The sequence below is a fragment of the Leopardus geoffroyi genome, chromosome X, assembly GCF_018350155.1.
Source record: "Leopardus geoffroyi isolate Oge1 chromosome X, O.geoffroyi_Oge1_pat1.0, whole genome shotgun sequence".
In the NCBI taxonomy this organism is placed as follows: domain Eukaryota; kingdom Metazoa; phylum Chordata; class Mammalia; order Carnivora; family Felidae; genus Leopardus; species Leopardus geoffroyi.
This window is the reverse complement of record NC_059343.1, coordinates 15,886,126-15,911,504: the sequence shown is the minus strand read 5'-3', so window position 1 is coordinate 15,911,504 and position 25,379 is coordinate 15,886,126. Positions and strand designations below refer to the sequence as shown.

Sequence of the window (25,379 nt, the reverse complement as noted above, 5' to 3'; positions counted from 1 at the left end):
AGAATCTCTACCTCGACACATGCTCAGTATAGTCAGGGAGGGTAAGACACATACAGCTAAGAAGCTAACTAATGACCCAAGATGGTACTACAGTGGTAAAGGATGGCATTGACAGATGAGAAAGATTTAACAACTTCTCCACTCACTGAGGGTGGAGAAGATGCTTCCTAGAACAGGAGGAATTTCAACAACGGGGCACGTGGAAGGTGAGAAGTATTTGGATTAATTCAGCAAGCGCAGGGTGTATTGTGTAAGGTGCTGGGCTAGTCTGGAATACGGAGGATGGGATATTCGTAGAGCCTTGCTCTGGAGTCCAGAATGACCTGTGAACCTCCCAGCGCACGTGTGGAGTATAGGAAGCAGAAGCTGGCCGATGTGGTCAAATGCGGATGACATAAAAGTGATGGTGCCTCCCACACTGAAATTTTAAAGGGGTACCCCCATTTAAAGGTTTCTTACAGGGGTGCCTGGGTGGCTCAGTTGTTTAAGCGTCCGACTTCGGCTCAGGTCATGATCTCACAGTTCGGGAGTTCGGGCCCCGCATCCAGCTCTGGGCTGACAGCTCAGAGCCCGGAGCCTGCCTCGGATTCTGTGTGTGTCTCTCTCTGCCCCTCCTCTGCTCATGCTCTCTCTCTCTCTCAAAAATAAATAAACATTAAAAATAAATAAAGGTTTATTACATATAGATTTTCTAAAATTGACACATTCCCACAGACAATTTTCTCACCTGGGAATAGTGACAGGACACCAGACTTCAAGATCTTGATTCATCAGAAAGGTTATCTTACTGGCTTAATTTACTCTTTGCCCATATTTTCAAGCTAGAGTGATAGTAAGGTCTTAGCATAGAGTCATTTAGGAATTTGAAGGCCTATAGTCAAGCCCGTAGCTGTTTTGAAGGATAGGACTGTCAAGTTTTGCTGAAGGATGTCCGCAAAAGCCCTTTCCACTGTGAGGAACATCATGGATGTTGCTCTGTCTCATTGGGCAGTTTGCCGAAGTCTTAAATAGAAGTTGTCCGTCTTCTTAAATCATTTCCCTTTGAATTACTCTGCAGATTTCTCTTTTGAGGGGGCCCTTTCATGTGTAAGAGGCTTCTTCTCAGAAGAACGAGGGGATAAAAAAATCACCTTCCTATGTATATGGAACATTGTGGCCTTGCCAGAAAGAGATAATTTGACAATGCACTACACAGGAGTGTGGGGGGTGGGGGAGTGGGGACGGGCCCAGGCATTTAGGACGTAGATAACAGTTGTTTATATTTGGCATAACCAGCTTTCTATGTCTCCCAATCAACAGGGATGGTTATTTAAAGCAACTAAAAAGGAAAATAATGTAGGTATTTATGCCTTCAGGGAGTGGTTCCTTTAAAAATATTTTTTCACTAATTCCACTCATAGAAAAAGGTGTTTTCTAGAAACACTTCGTATTTTTTCAGCAATGTTCAAAAGGCAAAACTGTGCGTTAGAACATTCACATGAAGTTCTAGAGAAGGTAAAATCAATCAGGTGATAGAAATCAGATGAGTGGTTGCTTGTGGAGGTGGATTGACCAGGAATGGGCACAAGGGAATCTTCTGGAGTGATGGAAATTTTCCATATGTTGATAGAGGTGAGGGTGACACAGGTGTATGCACTTGTGAAGACCGATTTACTGGTACTGTTACGATGTGTGCATCATACGAATTATACCTCAATTAAAAAAAACCTTTAAAACTCTCCAAATATTTTTCTAGTGTTTTAAACATCTTCAAAATACTTTTTCTTACCTCTCAAAGATAGGAGAAAGGGCCAGTGTGGAAATTCTCACTTAATTATTTCTGAATAAATGTTGAAATATAATTAATGTAGAGCATTGTATTAGTTTTAGGCATGCAAGGTAATGATTTGATACATGTGTAGTGTATATTTCGACGTGATTACAGCAATGGATTTATTTAACATCCATCACCACAGGTAGTTACAATTTTTTTTTCCCATGATGAAAATTTTTAAGATCTATTCTCTTATCAGCTTTCAAATATGTAATATGCTACTGTTAACTATAGGCACCATGCTCCACATTACATCCCTGGGATTTATTTGTCTTATAACTAAAATTTTGTACACTTTGCCCACCTTCATCTATTTCACGTACCCCCAGCCCCTGCCTGTGCCAGCCACCAGTCTGTTCTCTGTATCTATGAGTTTGTGGGTTTTTTTTTTAGATTCCACATATGAGATCATATAGTATTAGTCTTTCTTTGACTTATTTCACTTAGCATAATACCTTCAAAGAACTAGGAAGAGAACAAATGAAGTGAAAGGTTGGTAGAAGGAAGGCGGACACAAAGATCAGAGCGTAAATAAATGAAATGGAGTCTAAAAAGATAATGGGAAAGATCAGTGACACTAAGAGTTGATCTTCTGAAAAGATAAACAAAATAGACATCATTTGCTAGACTCCCCCAGGAAAGAAGAGGACTCAAATAAAATCAGAAATGAAAGAGGAGAGGTTACAACCGATAACACAGCAATACAAGGGATAGATAGAGACTATTATGAGCCATTATTCACCCACAAATTGGAAAGCCTAGAGGAAATAGATTCATATAACCTATGAAGTCAGAACAAATTTTGAGGAAGTGTTTAGTCATGTTAAGGTGTGGGCCTTTCCTTAAAGCTTGACTCTTCCATTTTCCTTCCTGGAAAGAACGGTAAAACGGCTCTTGGAACGATGGAGCTGACCTCATTTGCCTGTGTGCCTCTCCCTCCCCTGTGACTCCCACACCCTTACCCCTCCAGCGTTCTTCTCACCCAGCTGTGGGCTACGAAGGGTTACATGCACGTAAAAAGCCATAGCAGCCCCTAAGCGGCACCCTGAGGTAGACTTTAAAGCACATCCCTTTCTCAGTACGGTTGACAGGTCAAACTTGAACGCTGGTAAGCGGAAACTCTTCTTGAATAGCTGTGTACCCCAGACGGCATGGTCATCTTTGTATTCGCAGGCATCCTCTTTGGTGCCTTACGCATGTAGATAATGTGTATAAAATTGGTTGGAAGTGCTGAAAGTCACCCCGCCACTTCCCCAGCTTCCAACAGGGCTAAAAGCTCGAAGTGGCCTCCTTGGGCAGTGAACCCACTTAGAGGCTGGTGATTGTGAAGACGTGGGGATTGCAGGGCCCCCAGCACAAACCATTGAAGTTTCTTTCTCAAACACTGCCAGGAGCCAGCCACCCTGTTCCCAGCTCCGGGCCGAAGATGGGGTTGGCTCTCGGGACATAGCCGTGGGCTCCGGAGCTGGCTGGGTCGGTCACAGGGACATGGGGTGGGCGTTGTTCTCAGCCTAGAGCCAAGGCCTGCAGAAGGCCGTTGATGTGTGTGTTAGTGTCGGAGAAGGTGGGTATTGGCTCCCCTTCGTTACTCTCCTTGGGGCAGAAATTATAAGCCCTCGGTAACATCCACAATCCGCACTTTATTGCCAAGGGACACATTTCTACATTTCTTTCTTTTAAATAGACAAACGAACATAAGCAAGCTTGGGTTCCAAGTGGGGGGTGCACAGGGTCTGTATGTTCCCTTCTTTGTGGCTTCTCCAGCACAGTGTCTTTGTTTTGTTCACCACTGAATCTGCCCTAAGGTCCTAGGGCAGCGCGGGCTGGGAGCTTACGAGATATTGGTCGGATAGAGAGGGGCACACACACTTGGGCCCGGCGGCACTTAATTAAGAACAGTGGCTAACACAGTCATGTCCCATGTCCAAAAGACACGTCCCACAGTTTTTGTCCCTTTTGCTCCGCACAGTAGCGCAGGTCCTTTGGTCGGCGAACCAGGGCTTCATAGACCCCCATGGCGGGTTTCCTCGAATGATTTCCCGGCGTTTTGTTCGTTTATTCATTCAAAGTGTGAGGTACTGTGCTCTACTCTTTGACTGATGGAATGAATGTAATCACTCTGGGCTTCAGTGTCCTCATCTCAATACGGGAGGTTGAACTCTAGAATACTGCTGAAGAGGAATGGTAGGAGGGCGAGGATCATTTTTACCCCCCACCCCTCACCCCGTCTCTAGCCTGGATCTTGCAACTAAAGCAGCAGGGTAAGGGAAGAAATAGCACTGAACGACTCTCACCGGTCCAGGGGCCAGGCAACCCGCCCCGCCCCCACTGCCACGGCGCCAGTGATGGGGAGCGTACCCCCCAGGCAGTGAGCGGTGGTTTTATTGCCCCTCCGCTCCCTGCCTGCGTGGCTAATGATAGACCTCTGCTCTTTCCCTCTTGGCCACTCCTCTCAGACTGTGCCGTGACATGGATACAGGCATCTGGGCGTGTGGTGAGGTGAAGACACCCCTGTTTTCCCAGCAGGCGGCTGACCAATCCCACACATCAGGAGTACTTCCTTCAGGGATCTCAGGCTGGAGCCGCCTTTTACTGGGAACGGAACTGTTTTAGATACTGTCAAACTGAAATGAATGGAGTTGGCCCGGCTGCCCTGCGCTGTCTGTCGGGGATTACGCTAGGGACTGCTCCTTTGTGGTCTGTGCCCTCGGTTTTTCCTCCTGCCCTGTGATTCTGGGAGAAAGAAGGTCGTTTTATGGTTTCTTATTCAGGACAAGTACAAAGGACCCCCGCTATAAATCCGGTGACTATTTATATTCAGGCTCATGGTGAATTTTCCCAACCATCCTAATCCTATAAAAAGCTCCTTGAAAGAATAACACATATCAGTTGAGTTGGCATAGTAACATGGAATGGTTTCAACTGAAATGCTGTTAAATGCCACGATTTGGTATTGAATAGTCACTGGGACAGTTGTACATGGATGTCTGGATGCTTTCCCGAAGATTTCTGTGATCACGCAGATATAATCGCCACTGTGCAAGTCTGTATTTCATGAGTTCCCTAACAAATGCTCCAAACGGCATTCTCGTTGTCTCCACTACACAGGTCTTGTCAGCTCCCCCCTTTCTGGAGTGTCTCACGCACCCCCTTCTCCTACTTACATCTATCATTCATCCTCTTCAAGGCCAACCTTAATTTTGATTTTTTTTTTTTTTCTCAAAGGCTTCCTGTAGCATCCCAAATCTCGGTGAGCTCGACTTTGTGTAACCAGTCTGGTTTGTGCTGAGTCATGGCATTTTCCCATCTATCCACTGCCCATTACTAGCTTTTTGTCACGCCAGTCCTCTCCCCTCTTTCGATCACGTGCCCTCTCTCCCTTCGTACATTGTCAACTGCTTGAGGGAAAAAACAGCGATGCCCTGTACAGTTCTGTGTCCCTAGCCCTTAGTGTAGAGTCATAATACATTTGTCTTTAACACTGAATGAGTGTATTCATTATCCCCATTGTATAGATAGGAACTCAGGGTTTGGTTTGGTAGGACATTTGAATGAGGTCAGACAACTGCTAAGCTTCAGTAGGATTTGAACTGGACTTTTGACTCTAATATCCCTTATCTTTTTTGTTTTAACTGTTTTAGCTGTTAAATTGTATTTGTCAGTTTGAATTGGTGATATATGCATGTGGTAAAAAAAAATTCCAAAGGTTCAGGGTCTCTTTCTGTTATATCGCCCACACAAGTAACTTAATGCTTGCTTCTTCTCAGAATGCTCTGTCACTTTCCTCCAAGAAGCCATCTTGCTGTTCTCTTAGTGGCTCCATCACGAAATCTTGGAATGACTTTTTACCTTCCTCTTGATCGTCCCAGCGAACTGGTGTCTCAAGACCAGCTCATACCTCAGAGGGCCTTCCAATCCATACCTGCCTTCTGCACTGTCACTGCTCCCCTAGATCCGGCCTCACTCTCCCAGCCAGAGGACTCCAGTCTGGCCGCCCTCCCTGCCTCTCTTCACCCAGTTGCGGTTCTTCTCAGGGTTATCTACAACCCTTCAGAAACCTGCAGGGAGTTCTCCCTTCCAATTGAGTTTGTAGCTCAGGGCTTGTCAATTGATTTCGTTAGGCCATCTAGTTAATTTGGGTAGTCTGGGGAAGCCATGGTCAGTTGTTAAATAATGGTTTGAAATGCATAAAACGAAGCCTACGATTATAAAGGGAACCATTGCAGTAGCTATCAAGCTATTTTTGAAACAAATTTTGGTATGATAATCTAAGTTTAACTTCTTACTTTAATTCATGTATAATTCCCTACGAACACATTAAATAACAAGGTCCCCAGCAGGTTGGTAACTATCACCACTTCATAGTACTGATGGGTGCAAATGATATCTTGAGATACCCACACCATCTGTGATGCGATATGAATATGTCCATGAGTTGTTTGGTGACCAGTCACAGGTCCGTCTACTCTTACTGTGTTACCTACATTTTGAAAGCAAAGGAAATGCCAAATTTTAGTTTGAGGTTAGCAAAAACGAAGTGTTAGTTATTTTCCACTTGTGTTTATGGGCCCCAGGCTCAGCCCCCCGCCCCGAGTCTGAATCTCAAGACTCCATGAGGTTGGTGATCTCATTCCCTGTTAACTTGCAAACTCTGGGTCCTTCTGCTCTCCCTGTGTGGGCTCTGCATTGTGCACCGTACAGGTGGGAGAGAAGACTGGGAACTACAGTGTCTAACCTGAGTCCTGCATCTCTGTTCTTGTGTTTGCATCTGTGCAGGTAGAAGAAGGATGGTGGGAAGGCGTTCTCAATGGAAAGACTGGAATGTTTCCTTCCAACTTCATCAAGGAGCTGTCGGGGGAATCGGATGACCTGGGCATTTCCCAGGATGAGCAGCTCTCCAAGTCAAGTAAGGAAGCCCCCGATGCAGGAAGGGAGTGCGGGCACCCACAGGTGCTGCTCCAGCCACCCCTCTGTTCTGTAGCCTGTGCCGAGTGACAGTGACAGAAGCTCACGAGTACACTCTTGGTTATGCTGCCTTAACCCCTGTGGTTTAGTAGGTTATCACTGTAAAGGTGTGAACTGCACACCTTTGTGAGTGTGCACATGCGCACTGTGCATCTCTGGATGAGTGACCGTCAGCCTTCATGCCGTGGTCCTATTCCCCTCTGGCTCCCATTACTGTGCTTCCGTACACTTCTAAAGTGTCACTCCCTGCAAGTTGATAGTTATTTTTTAAATGAACCAAACGAGACTGTATTTCTCACCGTCCCTTGGGCAACTTGGAGAAAGATGGCACACCCACACACACAAAACCCGCTGGTGGTGAGAAGGGCTGTGCTCGGGACGACTGCATGCCAGGTTTCTTACAAGTGTGACAAGACAGCGGAGAGTCCAGCCCCACCTTGGGTGAGCATGCGTGTCTTTCTGCGATGGTGAGAACGAACTCCAGGTCTTTCTTTCTCCAGGGCCTGAAGCTCTCCTCCCTCCAGCTTCTCTGCTGCCCTTTCCAGCTCATGGAGCAAAAGGTCAGGACCGGGAAGCTTTGTTCTCCCAGTCGCTAACCCAACTTCCTACGTGGGCGTCTGTGTATCTCATGTGCCGTCTTGAGCCAAGGTCATGGTGTGAATGTCGTAAGCGGCTCGACTGTGTCATAGTGGTGCGCCACTCCCTGGGGTGGCAGACTCCCCTTTTAAACCCAGTGCTGTCAAAATAATACTAAAACGTCTTTCTTTTCCATTTGGGAAAATCTGACTTGAGTGGTGCTCCCAAGTTAGTTGTGTCTCTTTTATTTAACCAGTAGCACGATGGACAGGTTCCCGATTTGGAGGTAAAGCCACTTCTGGAGAAGTGCTCGAGTGACCTTCTTCCCTTGGTCTCTCAGTAGCGTGGGCTCCTATGGCCTGTCATTCATAGAAACAGCAGATCTGGCTGTTTGGCTCATAGGCTTCAGCTATACCCTTTCCTTCCACTGCCAGAGCCAGGGACCCCACTCCACCCCACCCCTGAACTCCGTTCCATCCTAGGGTCTGTGGTAGGAAAGATGGGAGGTGATTTTGGAGCAAGTGAAGCATCTTGCAGCTCCTGCTGCCTTCTCTGGCTTGGGGTCAGGTGATTCTCTGCTTCCCAGTTGTACCTGGTAATGGGGTCCTACAATAACAATACTGTACCTCAAGGATGTTGTAGATTAAATGGGCTTTCTAAGAGGGAGGACCAAATCGGATCATTATACCATTATTTCCATGGGGGAGTGTGTTATGAGTTCTAATGGCAATTATGTACATAAACACCTCGCCCATATAAGGCTGTCCGTAAACGGTCACTTTCCATTGTTAATCCTGATAAAGCCCGGGATGTAACCAGTTTATATATTGAGGCTGCTGCATACCATTTGGTACCCTGCTCACTGAAGCGCTGTCTCTGCATGTTTAAATTACTTTGGGACTCCTTGGCTGAGGCAGAAAAAGAGATCTGGAGAGGTATCGGACAACCTGTTTGGGAGACCCTTGACCTCTCGGTATCCTGCCATTGTTAGCTATGCTTTCAGAGCTGAAGGGTCAGAGAAGTAATGCCTTTTGTATTTTTGGAATTACTGAAATAAACTGTCTCCTCCTGCTCTGATTTAATAATGTGGACTTTTGATCCTGCCTGACTCCCTCAGCCCAAAACACATGGTGCTGGAATTTCTGGGGTAGGAGGTTAGGAGACTCAGTGGAATGGTCTCTACTGGTCACCTAGCCTTCCTTCACATACTTGGCAGGGGCTGTTTCTCTTGGAGAGACTTTTCTCCCCAACACTCATTCAGTTGAAAGCCCTCCATTTCAGGACTAGGAGAGCCCCAAATTTCAGCAGCCACATTTAGTTACCTCAGATTCTGTCCCTTGTTGAGGGGGTTGTGAGGTCCTGAAGAGGCATGGTCTCCTAACAAGGATGGATGCTTCTGAAAGAACTACAGAGCTTTGGCAATCTTCCAGTATGTACAGTTAGGACAAGAGGGCCCATCTCTCCATCTCTCCATCTGTCCACCCATATCTATCCATTTTTCTCCTTTCTTCCTTCCTTCCTTCCTTCCTTCCTTCCTTCCTTCCTCCCTCCCTCCCTCCCTCCCTCCCTCCCTCCCTTCCTTCCTCCCTTCCTTTTTTCCTCATTTTCTTCTATTCCTCATACATCCAACCTTTACTGAGCCCCTGTTATTACTAAGACACTGCACAAGACACTGAAGATATGCAGAGACAAATCAGATGGGGTCCCTGCCTTCAGTCAGCTCACATTAGAGAAACTGGGTACAGAAACCAGTTCAGGGAGGTGCCCCATGTGCTCCATGGGTGGCTGAGGAAAATGGTATACAAAGGTGGAGAGACCAGTCCCATCGGGATGTGGGGACAATGGTGGTCACAAAGGACTTCATAGAAAAGCAGATGTGATGATAACGTCCCTGTGGCTTGCTGCCTTGAAGCAACCCCCTGAAAGAGAAAGAGCATCTCTCAGTGTTCTCATAGGTTTTTCAGTAGCTGTTTACACTCTGATAATAAAATGTGTATCAGATGGTAAAATGTATAAAATGTAGATCAGATCACACACAGAAGTTATGTATACTGGGAGGATTTGTTTAAGTGGAACCTTTAGCTTTAGAATGATCCTACTTGTTCTCTACTGCCAGAGAATGGCATCAGTAGTTTCAATGTGCTTTATTTTAACTTTTTAAATTTTAAAATAATTACAGAATCACAGGAAGTTGCAAAAAAAAAAAAAAAACAAAACAACCCAGAACTGTACAGAGAGATCTCACATACCCATCACCCAGTTTTCCCCGGAGATAATATCTTGTGTGACTATAGTAAATGCCTATTTACTTTTATCATAAAACTGAGAAAGGCAAAGGTATGGCTAATGCACAAGAGACATCTAGGTTTTTACTCTGGTATGAGCTAAGCTGTATTTAATCAAGGTCTGTGTTAGGACAGCCCACTTAATATTCCTAATGTTTGTGCCATTTTGGTAATTTTTAGAGAGGCTGGTGGCATCCTAAAAATCCTCTTAATTTAAATGCTACCAGACATCATGGTGAGGTTTTTGAAGACAGACAAAATCTATGTCCTGGTGCATATGAATACAACTTTGTGTACATTGTGTCCTTGTATATCTCTATCTTGCACACACACACACACACACACACACACACACACCTATATGTGTACATAATTATTTGGTATTTGTACTCTTCATATTTCTATTTCCAGAAAGTATTTGAGCATAGTTATTAAGTTGAGTTTTGTCAACCGGTGATGAATGTGATAGAAGAGACCTTGCATTGTATTTATGCGGAAGTGTGCCCGGACAGCTTGACACATGGCAGGGGTTCAGTAAGCTCTTGCTGAATCCTTTGTCACTCGAAGGCGGCATTTTCATCTTTGAATGACAGGTGCAAATTGCTTGAACTTGCTTTTCTTTTACCCTGATGTATTTTTATATATGGTGGTTGCTTATGAAAATCTCTGAACTTTAGATCTTTGTTCAGGGTAATCTAATCTGTCAAGGAAAGAGTTACAGCAATTGGGTTGGTTGATATGTTGGTTTAAACCTTTTACCTCAGATAAGAAAATTCATAGCTATGTAGTAGCAAAAACTTGCTGCATATTTAAATTTGAAAGCACTGTTATATTTTATAGGATTTATGAAACATTAAAGGTACTTTTTCAGATATTTTTATAAACTTGTTATTATAGAGAATTTCTAACATACATACAAGTCAAGAGAATAGTGTAATGAACCCCTGAGTGCTCATCACCCAGCTTCAGCAGCTATCGGCCTTTGGCCACTTGATTCTATTTATACCACTGCACAATCTTCCCCCATATTATTCTGAAGCAAACTCCAGATATCGTGTAATTTTATCCATAAATATTTCAATATGTATCAATAAGGAGGTGCCTTAAAATACCCTATCGCACCAAAAAATAAATAAATAAATAAATAAATAAATAATGGCGGTTCCTCAGTGGAATTACAGGTGCAGTCAGTGTCCGCTTCCCCTCAGGATCTTTTATTTTTAGTGCAATTTGTTAGTTTGAATGTGCATGCGAAGGAGGTACATGCATTGTAATTTGTGTCTGATTATAATCAGATTATGTTTCAAGTCTTTCTAAACCTATAGATTCCTCTCCATCTCTCCTTTTTTCCTTGTAATTTTTTACTGAACTGATGTCCTTTGTCCATTAACTTCCCACTGTAAGTCTTTGCCGATTTCACCCCTGCTATATCATTGACTCTGTGTTCCTATAAGTTGATAATTGATATAAAACATTTTTTCCCCCAAACTTCATAGATGGTGATGGGTCATCTATATGGAGGCTCATAAGGTCTGGCTGTCTTTCTTTTTGAATGTTAGCAGCCACTGATGATTATCACCCGGATCTGTTAGGGCTTGCAAAGTGACACCAACAAGGAACGTTTTAAAAGAATGAAGTGGGCTCCCATGTAGCAGACCAACGGAGAAAAAAATTTGAGTAAATTAGGTTTTTACAAAATAAAACATCCCAGTAGTTGTAATAATAGTGCAGGCAGGATCTTATGTCAGGGATGGAAAGGAATTTAGCCATCTTCTGGCCTGGTGTCAGATAAGAACACTGAAGTCTAGTGAAACAAAGTCCTGGGTGTGGCATGGCTTATGAGTGACACGGCCGCAGTCACATGCAGGCTTTCCACACACACTTTGGTATTGCCTTTATTCTGGCCTGCAGTTTCCCCTTTCACAGAGCGTCTGACAAATTTCAAATTGTAGTGGAGTTTAGCTTATTTCTTCTTCTTATCACGGATCAGGATTAATTACCTTTTCATTTTCTGCTTTGCATGTGCTAGTATTCACTAAATAATGTAAGATGTAGCTAGTCAGAAATTCTATTGATCTATTAAATTGTAATCAGAGAATATCCTGAATCCATAAGACTTATTTGGGCTGAGGGGCAAATCCAGATCTTACTATTGTCCGATCTCATTTTCAGACAAATTTTGCTTCATATTTAAGGCATAAACATGTATTTTCTTGTTTTTAACATCTTTTTTAATATTACTGAATTTCTCAGATTCTAAAGTAATTGTTGTAAAACTAAAAAGTATTCCTGTTAATTTTCTTTAAAGAGACATTGTTTAGCTACAGAAACATTTTCAATTATTTTCCATAATTTTCAGAGGGAGAAAGTCTGCATTTCCATTCTATAACCATTAACAGCCATGAGATTTCAGTTTGAACTGACTTTGTTGTTTTCCTAATTCCTTAATTGGGAATGTTAGATTCTGATGCTTTAGTGACTTGTGAAGCTAAGACAAAGATGGAGACAGCCTTTTAAAACTTCGGGCACACCACTTTCATGATACACGAATATCGTATTTCATTAGTTGTAAGAAACAGATTGTTCTTTTTTGTTTTGTATTTTCTGTTCTTTTTAATATTAGATGGTATTTGTTTTGTGTATGATCTTCTGTTAGCAGTGAAGGGCAATTAACAAGTTGACGGAACAGTTTCAGGCAAAATTAAATGCTACGATAAGCATATGATTTTGTGTTGAAATTCTAAAATTCTTCCTTTTTGCAGCGTTTTCTGCAAAATATTTAAGTATTGATATTTAATAGTGATGCTAGAGGATTTCTCCCAGTAGAGTAAACAGCACTTATATTCATGAACTTTCTTCCAATTGCCCATCTCTTTTGCTCTTTATTTTATTATTATTATTTTTTATTTGAGAGAGAGAGAGAGAGAGAGAGAGAGAGAGAGAGAGAGAGAGAATCCCAAGCAGGCTCTATGCTTAGCAAGGAGCCTGACGTGGGGCTTGATCCCACGATCCTGGGATCATGACCTGAACCGAAATCAAGAGTCAGATGCTCAACCAGCTGAGCCGCCCAGGTGTCCCTCTTTTGCTCTTCAGCTAGAACAAGTATGTCCTCACTCAGTCCCAGCCCAGGCATACAGCATACAGGGGTTTTGCACCAACACTTGGCCGTTCGGAGACATCAGAGCTGTGGTGTCCCTCAGTGATCCTCAGACTTGGTCCTAGGAAAGAACGCAGGGAGGTTCTGTTATATTTGGAGGGACTTTATCAAAATACTGATTTCTTCTTCTTACGTTTACTTTTTCTGACGCCGAGAGGACCCTTGCTGTTCATTTTGGGAGGGCCTTGATTGCAAAACATCTACATTCCTTAGGAGTAATGTCACCTTAATGACCAAAGGGGAGTAAAAATTTGCCCAAAGAAAGCAACGGCTGTTACTTGCTCCACTCTTTTGTCATCAGAGTCCTCAAGAACTGCAAATCTAACAAGAACCTTTGAAACACTTGATTGTTTCTTTGGATGGTTCTTATGCAGCCAGTGATTGTGAACATCTAAATTTGTGCTTTAATTGGACGGAGCATATTTGTCATAAAGGGCAGATTTCAGGGCAACGGTGTCCCACCATGCCTGTAGGACACGGAAATGGGACATACCCGAGGGCATTTCAGTCGCTGATCTGATCACTCACAGCTCTCTTCATGTATCAGGGGCGACGCGGCCCAGAAGCTGTCTTGGTGGTTCCTTATTGGGGTTTTCCATTTTCCTAAAGAATGTTCTAAGAAGTGAGACAAGTCGCTCCCTCCCTCTCAGTTCCTCTCTCTGTAAACATAGCCTGCCTTTCCCTCCTTCAGGCTGATTATGAGTGAGCTGTATGACTGGGCTCCAGTTGGATATTTAGCTTGTAAGCCATAAGAGAACCTGTTCGTTGGATAATTTAAAGTGATGCATATATTAATTGAGTTTGCCTTTAGCAAACCATTTCATCTGCCGATGGTATTCTCTGGAAGGTGTGTGTGTATGTGTGTATGTGTGTGTGTGTATATACACTCAAACTAGGGCAGTGTGTGTGTGTGTGTGTATTTTCTGTACTTATTCATGATTCCAGAGAGATTTGGGCTTTAGCTGTGTGTCTAGTCCTATGCTATCGGTAACCTTTACTCGTAACAACAACGAAAAAGAGATAATTTGACATTTGACAGCGAGTGAGTCCTACGTCCTCATGCTTCAGTACAGTCTCATGACTGATATGGTAAAAGGTCAATCAAGGTGTTCCAAGAAAAATAGGGTTTTCTGGTGTTCTCAGTGCTAAGCAGAAAACCCCTAACGTCTACATGGAGGCCACGATTGGTTCTAAACATCTTTGGTTGAAAACCCTCCTCTAGCACTTTAGTACCTTTTCTTGCTGAAAGGTACTAAGCATAAAATCTTTAAAGAGAACTCTGTGCTTTTTTTTTTTTAGAATCTTGGGGTCACGGATATCAGTTTGTATCATACAGGGCTCTAGGGGTAGAAGATAAAAGACAATGGGCCTAAATTTGTATTATGTGTGGGCCATACTCTCCAAAGAGGAGTTTGCATTGTACAGCTGAGTTCGTTAAGGAATATGATGAATTGGATTTCCTCTGGTTAATTGAGGTTTTCCTGTTCTTGCGTTAAAATGTGGAAATGGCTTCCAGTTTAAATTGGGCATCATCTCCATGCCAGTCATTTGCAGAGGCAAGCCCCGATTCCGGGTGCTCATGGCGTGGGGACTTTGGGCTCATTCTGTAAAATTGAGTAAATTCTGCCTAATGGTCTCTAATTAATTTGCCGATAAAACTCTTACAGCGGATTCACTGAAAGCAAGTTCAGTTAAAGACTCTCCCTCTTCCTTCTTTTGCCATCATTTGCTCCCCCTTCCCCCCTCTTGTTTTTCTCTCCCCTTCTCTTCTCTCATTCACTGTCAGGAAAGACTACCTTTGAAGGGACAATTCTGTACCGAGCTGCACCGGGCAAGACGGAGGGCCACAGACGCTATTACAGTGAGTGACCTTAATGAACAGCAGGAAGCAATTGTAAAGTTAAGATCCGGGTAGTCGTGGTTCTTGACGCGGCCGCACTTTCCTGAGCTGCTCATGCTTCTGCCAAGTGTCCGTGTGAATTTCTGATCCAAGGACATGGACTTATCTGCCTGAATAAGTGCTGTCTCCTTGGTGTGTGCTACAGGAGCATTCTCATCACCAGCCCTGGCGCTTTCTTGTTTGCTTTGTGCCTCTGCCATGTGTGTAACATGCGTGCATGAACCATGCGTGCAGAGAAGAGACCAGTAGCATTTGTCATGGCATACATACTTGTACCAGTATCTCTGGGCCTCTGAGCCGGTGTAAGATGGCTTCCCCTGGAGCTGTCATCCTCTCGTGGTTACTGCTTTTCCTGAGTGGGCCATTGGAAACCAATAAACCATTTCTTCATTGTGTTGTTCAAAGAAATGAGAATTTGGCATGACGGTCCATGCCAGAAGTGGTGTTCCGCCTTGCTCACAGCCAGTCACCACACGACAGACTTCCTTTGGCAGGACCAACGTATAGCCTTTTGTGTTGTGAAATAAAGCTGCCAAAAGTTGAGGGGAAGGAGGTGAATGAGATTAACGAGTCAATTTCGTGAAGCCTTTAGAACAGTTCCTGCCACTGAACAGCACTGTACATGTGCGTTTTAAATTTAAACAAAAATGACTCACAGGTCTGAACTGATCCGTGCATGAATATTAAGGTAAATTACATGAAAGTGTAATTTATTAAGTCATCTGGCCCGCCACATGGCAAAGAAAATACATAGGGTGTGTCTGTACACATACGCGCACGTACCTACGTATACACCAGTGATGCAAGAGAAGGTTCGCATGTGAGTGCCAGAACCGTGCTTCTCAGACTGTCTGTGGTGAAGCTATTTTTATTTCCATCCCCCCGGGGACAGATACCTGGTCTTGGCAAACATGACTTTACTGTGCATGCCATGTGCCATCTGCACCTCACCACGGGTGTTTGACCAGGATTGGTCTATTCCCTGGTCACCCAGACGAGCCCACTGGCCACGTGTCTGAAGGCATACTGGTGCACTCTGCTATAAGCGTTTCTGAACATGCGCAGTGCCTGTGCTGATCTCACTGTGCAACAGCAACGACCCCTTCGTGAACTGTCCCTGGCCCCCAGCCCACACTCTGGGCTGTCCTGCCTGTGGGTGTCGCCTGGCATTCTGAGCATGAATCTGGCATACTTCACGGGATAGCGTGTGTGATGAGCACCAGTAGGTAAAAGATACGGCACCAAACTGACATAAAAACGAAAAGTCACCTTTCTTTCCCTCCAAAGGGAAGGAGCTAGATTCTGAGTTATTTCATCAACCCAGATATTCAGCTATGTAATTTACCTCCTTAAAAGTGACAGAAGCAGGCTGCCAGAATGTCTGGAAGACAAATCTGCCGTGTGTTTCCTTCCTGGTCCATACTTACGTGGTTCAGTGACCGCGCCACCTCTCCCTGTGTTACTCGAAGAGCATTTCTCACCGTGATTAATATAAAGTCATTAAGATGAGCCCGGGAGGCAGCAAATCCATGAAACCAGAAGCTCAGGGAAATCCAAACGGCAGCGGTCGCAGATATTATGGTTCTACCTCATGAGGAATGATAGAAGACTCCTTCAGATTCCGATCTCTGAAGAACTCACACAGCCTTGCCCTAAACCATTTGCTCTGCTGCTGGTGCTGCTGGTGCTGCTGGTGGGGAGGGCAGGATGGTGATGGTTTCTTGCCACTAACTGTTTCTTTATTCCACCCTCAAATGGTTCCTTCCAACCCAGAAAGGAATATACAAGCCATTTATCACATAGAAAGAATCCATACGGCAAAATGAGAACATGTTAAAGGGGGAATGACACAATATTTAGACTCCAAAATTGTATCTCCAGCAGGGATATTTCCAAAAACAATGAACAGATAAACACATGAACGGGTAGCTAATCCAGAGGGGTTGTCCATGTTTGCACACTCAGCTCTGGTCCTAGAAATTGTGGCTGACCCCACTGCTGTAGGCTGCTTCTCAGCGCCCTGCCCTCCGCTTTTGCTCACAGATGCTATTCTTGAGTTAATTCAAATGTACACCAAGGATCGTCCTCCTCCCCCCCGCCTTCCTTTTTGGCTTATAAGTAATCATTTTATTAAAAACAGCAGCAGCAACAAACACAGCCATTGTTTTAATTTTAAGGATTTGATTTTGAAACTTGTTAGCAATTTATAATGACCTTTCTATATTTTATCTGTTTTCATTTAACAGTTTCTTCCTGCACTGAGACTTATTTGTTTGAATGACTTCGACATTTTTTAACACTTTATGTGAGCAATTATTCGGTGTCTTGTTCTTACATACTAGGAGGCCACCTTCCCTACAGAAAGATAACGCACGATCGGTTAATGCGGAACAAAGTTTGATGATGTGCTTTCATCAAGGGCATTGTTGTCATCAGGGCACATGTAGTCAATGTTCAGGAACTATTCTCCACAGCTAGAGGTTTTAGAGACCAATTGAATGGCAGACTAGTATTCCATAAAATATCCTTTGAATCCCGCCCTTTGATGGCATGACTGGTGTACTGACTTTCAATGTAAGAATGTACACTCAGAAATTAAGTAGGAAACAAATAGGCTCTTCCTTTTAGGAGCATGATTGTGGGCAGAGCCTGGGGAAAAAAGAATCTGGGAGGTAAGTGTTCATGTTGTCTTGCTGATAACTATTTGATGACTTCCAACACTTGCCGCAAGAGGTCAAAGGAAGGGTGTCGTGTCCCCAACGTCCTTCTTTAGAAAGGGATTCAGCTTTGGGAAGATGGTGGTATTAAAGGAGGGAAGAAGAGAAGTAGGCTTGGGGGCTTCTGGCCTCCGGGAGGGCAGCTTCCTTTCCCTCTTTAACGAACACAGTCATCTCGCCAGTGAAAGCGTCTCAATGTCAAGTTTGGTTTAATGCTTTCCTAGAGAATCATGCCTGCGTGCATTTATTCCTTGTGAAACCATCCAAAGAGATTTAATTCTTTGGCAGTCATAATTTTGTGTGGTTTCTTTAATTGCTAATTTGTTTAAATGGCTTTTAGCTTTACAGTTTCCCTTCAGGAAATGTTACTTTCATTGCTAATTGCTAATTGCCATGAGTCATAGAGATTGGAGGTACAGTATGTGGTACTGACTGGGTGGGGAGGCGAGGACAGGGTGGGGAGGGTTGTTATTGCACAGGCTGTGGCAAAACAAATTTGTATTAGAATCAGGTTCCGGCTGAAGAGAGGTGAAATATCACGCTTCCAAAGAGATCTGCTTTGAAAGTAGATTTTTTTAAAAGAATTTTGATTCACTTCTTAAAATTAAAGGCTGGGGGTGGGGAGATCGAACAAAACTCAGAGCCACCCAAATGCAACGTATTCGACACGCTAAATGAAAAGTCCCAGTGCAGGTTATCCTGTGCCCAGAAACACTTTCAGAGGTGGCTCCTGGCTGGCTGTGAGGTGCTTCACAGCTATGGCTGATTTCTGAGCTCTTTCTCTCCCCGTCCCCACTCTTGACAGGTTTAAGGGAAACCACAGGCTCCGAGAGTGATGGGGGTGACTCGAGCAGTACCAAATCCGAAGGTGCCAACGGGACAGTCGCAACCGCAGCAATCCAGCCGAAGAAAGTTAAGGGAGTGGGCTTTGGAGATATATTCAAAGACAAACCAATAAAACTAAGACCAAGGTCGATTGAAGTAGAGAATGACTTTCTACCGGTGGAGAAGGTATGTTCGACGGTTTTTGCTTTATTTCAACATAGTGCAGAGTACCCAAAAGCCCGTTGTAGGGCTTGGCATCTGAGACTCCTTACGCCTCTTTTGGGGGTGTCGGCGTCCTCACGTGCGGGCTGTTCGCCTTCTCCCCTTTGAGGTGCTCCCTCCGTGTGGGAACTGCTTTCCTGGAAGGGCTCACGCTCCAGTTTCTGGCTTCTTTTCTTACTGATCTCTCAATGGAATGTGTCTCTGTATGACTTTTCAAATGGACCTACACTTCTCGGTTCCCTGCTCCCCGCCCCCGAAAAGGCCCTCATGCCTGGACCCGGCTCATCTTTCGCTTCGCCTCGTCCTCGTCTCCAGTGCCTTGTGCCTGCGAGTGTTGGTTGACTGGTTCTGCGGTAGAGGAAAGGGTTGTGCGCTTTTCCTCTAGGAGTTAGGTGGGAATGATTTCAGACTGCCGAAAGGAAGCCTCCTGCGTGTGTGTATGATGGAGACGGGCCGTGCTGAGACTCCCTGGATGGTTACCATCAGGAAGCTGGCTGTTTTCTTCCACCTCTGGTTCTGGGTTGGCGAGAGGCAGGCGGCGTCCTGCTGCCGAGTACACGGTTGCCACAGCAACACACCCAGAGCCCTCGCACTTGTGGCTGTCAGTGATGTCTACTGTGGTACGCTTCCGAGCACCATAGCTTTACTTAGAATTTGATCAATTCTGTGGAATTTTCCAGATCGTAATAAGCTACACTCGTGCTGTGCTTAAGGAATGTTGGTGAATTCGATTTAGTGCTGAATCTTTTGCTTTGATGTTCGTGCCAGTAGGCTTGGGGGATGGGACATTGGCAGCATCTCTAATGCAGGTTTATCAGTGGCTTTAAAATGGTTTCCATTTTTCGGGTGAAATGAATTTTTCAAAGTTGCCATCATCTTCCACAGCTGTGGAACTTCCACCCACCTCTTGCCCCCAGCAACCTTGCCCGGTGTCATGCATTAGAAACAATCTGGAAAGGAAACTTTTGGACACTTAGTTCTCTTGAGGATGAAACAAGGCAGAAAGATTTAGACATGAAAGACTGTTCCATGTGCACTTCTTTCACTGCAGCTTATCGGAGCCAGCCTTGTTTCTTTCAGTAAGCAATATACGATGCGTCTCAAGATCTGAAAACTGTCTAGATGCTATACCAGCTCGCGAGCTCATTTCTCTTTCACATGATCACCTCAGGCTCCTGTAAGTATTTACAAAAGAGCAAGTCCCCATCTTGGGAAGAAACGATGGATGTAGCTTTTCTTCATTTTACTCCAGTGGTTGAAATGAACATGACCGTTGACTCGGTCAGCAAACACTTAATGCCTGTTGTTTGCTTTGTGATTCGTGGTCTTATTCTCCTCTGTGTAGAAGGACAGTGTGTGTGTGTGTGTGTGTGTGTGTGTGTGTGTGTGACTTTTATTAATGCTATGAATATTTGTTCTGACCACAGTAGTAAATTGGGCCATTAGCAGTAGCAGTATCGGCATCACAGATAATAATCCCAAGTTTGTACCTCAGCACACTTTTCCTCTGGACCCCAGGGCCACATGCCCAGCTGCCGAATTGCACATCTCCACGTGAAGACCTTAAATTCTTACCAGCTCGTCCAACCCTGAACTCCTCATCATCCGCCTCAAACCACTCTGCCCACAGCCTTCCCCGTCTCGGGGAAGGGCGTCCTACTTCCCCTCCTACAGGTTCGGAATGAAAGCCTTAGGGTTATCCCTGACTTCCTTCCTTCTCTCATAACCCACGTCCGATCCATCAGGAGACTCCATCAGCTCTGCCTCCTGTGAATGTTGAGCACCCACCACGACTCATCACCTCATCGCCTCCGTGGCACCCCTGCTCTCTCATCATCACCCAGTGGCCTCCTAATAGGGCTTTCTGCTTCTCCCCTTCCCCTACAGTCTAGTCTCAACAGTGACGTGAGGGTGATCCTTTGAAATCCCAAGTCTGATCGTGCCACTCCTCTGCTTGCACCCCTGGAGAGGCTCCCCAGAGAACCAAAGTGAAAGGCCTCCCCAGGGCCCCCAGGCTGAAGTGACTCGACTCTGTTACCACTCGGACTTTCTCCCTCGCCTTCTCCCCTCGCTCCCTCTGTCCTGGCCCCTTGCTTTTCTTTAAGCATACCAAACGCTTTCCCCCTTGGGGACCTTTACCGCAGTGGTTTCTCGTGGCTAGACACCCTGTATCCACCCGCTCGCTTGCCTGCATGCCTCTTCCCCGGCTGCTTTGCTCGGACTTCACCTTTTCAATGAGCCGTGCCCTGGCCCACTCGTCCCGAGAACCGTCCCCTTAGCTCACCCTGCTTACTTGGGCTGCATTTTTTTGTTTTCCACAGCATGCAGCCCTTTCTAACATGGGATTTATTTTTTATTATGTTTATTATTTACTTTGTTCACCAATATATGCTATGTGTTTAGAACACCGTGTGGCACCTGGTAGGTTAGGTGTGTTCAGTAAGTAATAGGTGCATGAATAATATTAAAACTGTATTAACGTGGCACTCTGGAGATTACAGACCTCTATAATATGACGGGACTGGGTGGGATTAGGTAATAGGTATATAGTTGAAAGTATGGTGGTTTTTTGGTTCACTGTGGTTTTGTGAAGCAGAGATTTATTGTATTGGCCTTGGTGACATGACATGTTAACATCATCAGAGTAATATATATATGTGTGTGCATGTGTATGCATCTTGATTCATGATTTGTTTGCAGAAGGAAACCATGTGCTGGCAGCAGTCTCAACCTGCTTCTCATTGCGGAGCCCCTGGGGAAAACATAAACTTCCCAGCTTGCTTTACTGGCTGTGGACAATTTTTTACAGCATCTAAAAGGACTCAAAACTATCTCCACCCACTGTCGTTGGCACTATGGATAGCTGCATAGATTTATGGATCCATTATTTTATTGCACAACCCGGCACGAGGGCTGGTGAGTGCAATAATGTTTTACTAGTGCGCAGCCTGGTTCTCGTCACTTTTGAGATGGTTTTGTGTCCAAGATTTATATTTGAGGAAGGAAGTTTCCTTGGAGAATTGAGCTCACTATTTTGATTTTGCAGAAGCACAGACTGAATCTCATGTGACAGCATTTGTTAGGTGAGATCCAAGTGGGTCTTCCACATGGGCTGGGGCATTTGGCTTTCTTAGATGGCTGGTTTGATAAGTTGGATGAAGGAAAAAAGGAATTTTGTAATTTTTAACAACTGCAAGTATATTATATTGTCCCTTCAGGTTGTGAAGTTTTGAGATCCACTTTTCTCAGTTGCTAGAAAATTTTGTGCTTATTTTAGCTATGCTCTAATCCATATCAGCCTAACCAGAGTGACCAAAGGCTGATAATTATACAGCAGGAGAGGTATTACGTAACATTCCCCACCCCAACAATAGGGAAATAGTACTCTCGCTTCTCAATTGATCGAGCTATAAGGAAGGACCCCGTTTCTGAGTCCTTTCGATACTACCGGTTGGATATGCCTGTGAATGATTTGTTTCATGCACCATTTAACTGAAATATTTACAGATGAAGTTACTTAATGTCTGAGATTTTGCTTCCAGCAATTTGGAAGATGGAAGAGTGGGTAGGGCACAAAGGAAACGAGACTGGTCATGAGTTGATAATTGTTGAAACTGGGTGGTGAATACATGGTGGGTCAGTAGCCTATAGTCTATTTTTATATATGTTGTAAATTTCCCTTGATAGGAAGTTAAAGAAAAAAAGAAGAACCTTGGGGAAAATATGTAACATTTAAACTAAGCTCAGAGGTAAGTATGTGTTGTATTAAAATAATGGAAAATACGGTGTGGCCAAAGATGAACCAAGTTAAATATCAGAAGATTAGAAGAGCATGGTACCATTGTCCTAGCCGATTGACCCTGACAAAATCACTTAACCTCAACTGGGCCATATGTAAAATGGAAATACTCTGTACACCTATCCTACCTCTTAGGACTTTACAAAATGTTATATAACAGAAAATACTTTGAAATTATAAATGTAACTCGTTTCAACTAGTATTTATTGAGTACTCACTATATGTTCAGCACTGGGGTAACAGGACCAGGTCACTGCCCTCGCGGAGCTGCAGAAAAATAAACAAGCAACAACAATACAGGTGTGGCGAATGCCACAGGTTGAGAGCAAGGTGCATGGCCGGAAGTGGTGAGTTGTGAGGGAGGCTGGAGAGTGAGTGTTCATGTACAAGTGTACCTCCTTCATACAGGAAATGATGTTTAGACTTCCTATAGGACGTGATGTCTATAGGCTTACAGGAAGTGATGTTTAGGCTGAGAACCATGGCGTCCCGTTGACATTCATGAAGCCAAAGAGTATAGAGTTGTTAAGGTGAGAAGAACAACATGTATTAATGCCTGAAAGGGAAATTGAGATAGCACGGAACACATGTTGAGGCTTCAGCAGGAAGTGGGGAGAGATGAAAATAAAAAGGAACAGGGCCCAGGTCAGGAAGGGCCTGGTGACTTGTTAAGTAGTTTAGACGTGATCTTAAAGGCAATGAGGAGCATCAATAGGGAGCTATTTTCAGCAGGAGAGTGACATGATTGGGTAGGTGATTTAGAGAAAGTATTCCAATTTGCAATGGGAGGAGTGGATTACAGAAGATAGGGTAACTAAAATTCAGAAAAGAGGTTAACAGAAACTTATTTTGACTCTCTCAATAACCCCCCGCCCCCATCTAGGTTCTAAACCAGTTAATGAATAAGATGAGTCAGTGGATGGAGAATCAACATAATATTTTTGCTCCTTTTTCAGTATGGGTATCCCTTTCATCCAGCAGTGTTTATTGAAAAGATTGTCCTTTCTGCACTGCACAGCCATTATCACCTTTGTCATAATTGAAGTGTCTGTGTATATTTTAGTTCATCTCTGAACTCTGTGTTCTGTTGGTCTATATTTGTCCCTGCACTCATTCTATACTACTTCAATTACTGTAGCTGTAGAGTCATTCTTTTTTTTTTTTTTTTTTTAATTTTTTTTTTCCAACGTTTATTTATTTTTGGGACAGAGAGAGACAGAGCATGAACAGGGGAGGGGCAGAGAGAGAGGGAGACACAGAATCGGAAACAGGCTCCAGGCTCTGAGCCATCAGCCCAGAGCCCGACGCGGGGCTCGAACTCACAGACCGCGAGATCGTGACCTGGCTGAAGTCGGACGCTTAACCGACTGCGCCACCCAGGCGCCCCTAGAGTCATTCTTGATATCTGGGAGTATAAGTCCTCAATCTTTGTTCATCTTCTTCGAGGTTTTCTGGACTATTCTTGACACCTTGTATTTTCATATAAATTTTAGAGTTACCTTGTCTTTCACCCCACCACCACTACCACCAAAAACAAAACAAAACAAAACAAAACAAAACAAAACAAAACACCAAAAAAACAAAACCCTTTTCGGAACTTTGATTAAGATTGCGTTGACTCTGTATATACTTTTGGGGGAGAATTGATACCTTCCCAATCCATGAATATGGTATATTTCTCTATTGATATAGATCTTATTTCATTTTGTGAAAATTCCTCAAAGCTGTACACTTAAGATTTGTGCACCTTTCTCTACCTATGTTATATAGCAGTGTTGTTATTGATGAAGGCAAAGTTGAAGGACATAGATGAAGGTGAGAGCCAAATGGGCCTGCCAGCTGATCCCCAGAATTAGACAGACCCACCCACCCAGTATCAGCAACACTGAACTAAAGCCAGACCCATGTGAGATAGAAGGGCCTGCCCCTTGGGGAAGAGCAGAGGCCAACTTCAAAGAGGAGGAAAGAGAAGAGTTGAGCTGAATGCGCCCAATTAATTTTTCTGAAATTTACCTATCAGAGAAGTCATTTCCTTTTCCCCTGAGAAAGTGAATAAGGGAGCAGGGAGTTCTAGGAGTGTCTAGTTGTGTCCATCAAGTGTCCATTTGGGCTCCATTTTACATGACAGGAAACATCAAGATAAGGGAAATAGTTTTTCTAACAGCTTTGAAGTGTTGTCATGGATGGTTTGGGGAAATACTTTGAAGGTAGAATGAAGAAATTTGATAGTATGTGGAGGATAAAGGAAAGGGAAGACTTGAAAACGATGTCTTGGGCAACTGGCTTAAGCAACCGGGTGGACGGTAGTATCATTCCTTGGCTAGAGTCCACTAGAGAAGAAAGATATTTGGGGAGGAGAGAGGATTTTTGAGGTACTTGTGGGACCATCAGGTGGAGGCATCCAGCTGTTGGATAAATAAGTGGTGATCACGAGAGAACTGTAGATGTAGGTTTGGAAGTCATCAGCCTGGATATTGGGTTGGAAAACTGTCAGCAAGAAGGTATCCCAGACAGACCCTTATTCTCATGAATATGACTGGTACCTTCTGTCCTCCACCTGTGGACCCAAGAGGGAATTTCCTCATCAGGCTGCTTCCTTGTGACCCCAGCCTGGCCCCAGTCTTTTTCTAAACTCCTTCCCTTTTCATGAGTCATTCAGGTGATCACATCTGCCTAAACACTTAAGGAATGGCAGGTATTACACATAGGTGGGTAAATTACCGATACTCAAGGGAGTCCCCAGGACCTAACCTGATATGCCTTTATGTAGAATAATCTTGGCTTTTTGGTGCCAGCTCATTCCATGCCCAGGCTCTTTACATTGGTTGTTTACTGGATTCCCTACAAAGAAATTCTCCAAGAAGCTCTTCTTCCACGGTCTGTCTTAGCTGATGGCCATTCGTGACTTCTGATATCTCTCTCTTGCAATGATCCTGTGTTCTTTCTACATTTGCTACTGTATCCCACAACCCGACATTGTGTTTGTGACAGTCTCTTTTCAGCTCTAATCATCTTGGATCTCATTTGTCACCCAAATTCATGCCTTTATGATATCAACGTTGTAACTTTCACTTGTAACAGAGTGAGAATTAAAATTGTATATAAATGAGCTACTAATCA

General features: G+C 44.1%; 1 protein-coding gene across 11 annotated transcripts in view; it reads left to right on the top strand.

The window, feature by feature from the left end:
* The window catches only part of SH3KBP1 (SH3 domain containing kinase binding protein 1), a 336,102-nt gene that overhangs the window by 181,079 nt on the left and 129,644 nt on the right, over positions 1-25,379 (top strand). For 5 of the 11 annotated variants that reach the window (XM_045472246.1, XM_045472241.1, XM_045472245.1 and 2 more), the window contains 4 exons: positions 6,590-6,719; positions 7,279-7,338; positions 14,583-14,657; positions 18,219-18,424. In XM_045472246.1, the coding sequence (XP_045328202.1) occupies positions 6,590-6,719; positions 7,279-7,338; positions 14,583-14,657; positions 18,219-18,424 (471 nt within the window). Of the gene's footprint in view, positions 1-6,589; positions 6,720-7,278; positions 7,339-14,582; positions 14,658-18,218; positions 18,425-25,379 lie in introns of those variants that run through there. The other 6 variants (XM_045472249.1, XM_045472243.1, XM_045472250.1 and 3 more) reach the window with 4 other exon arrangements.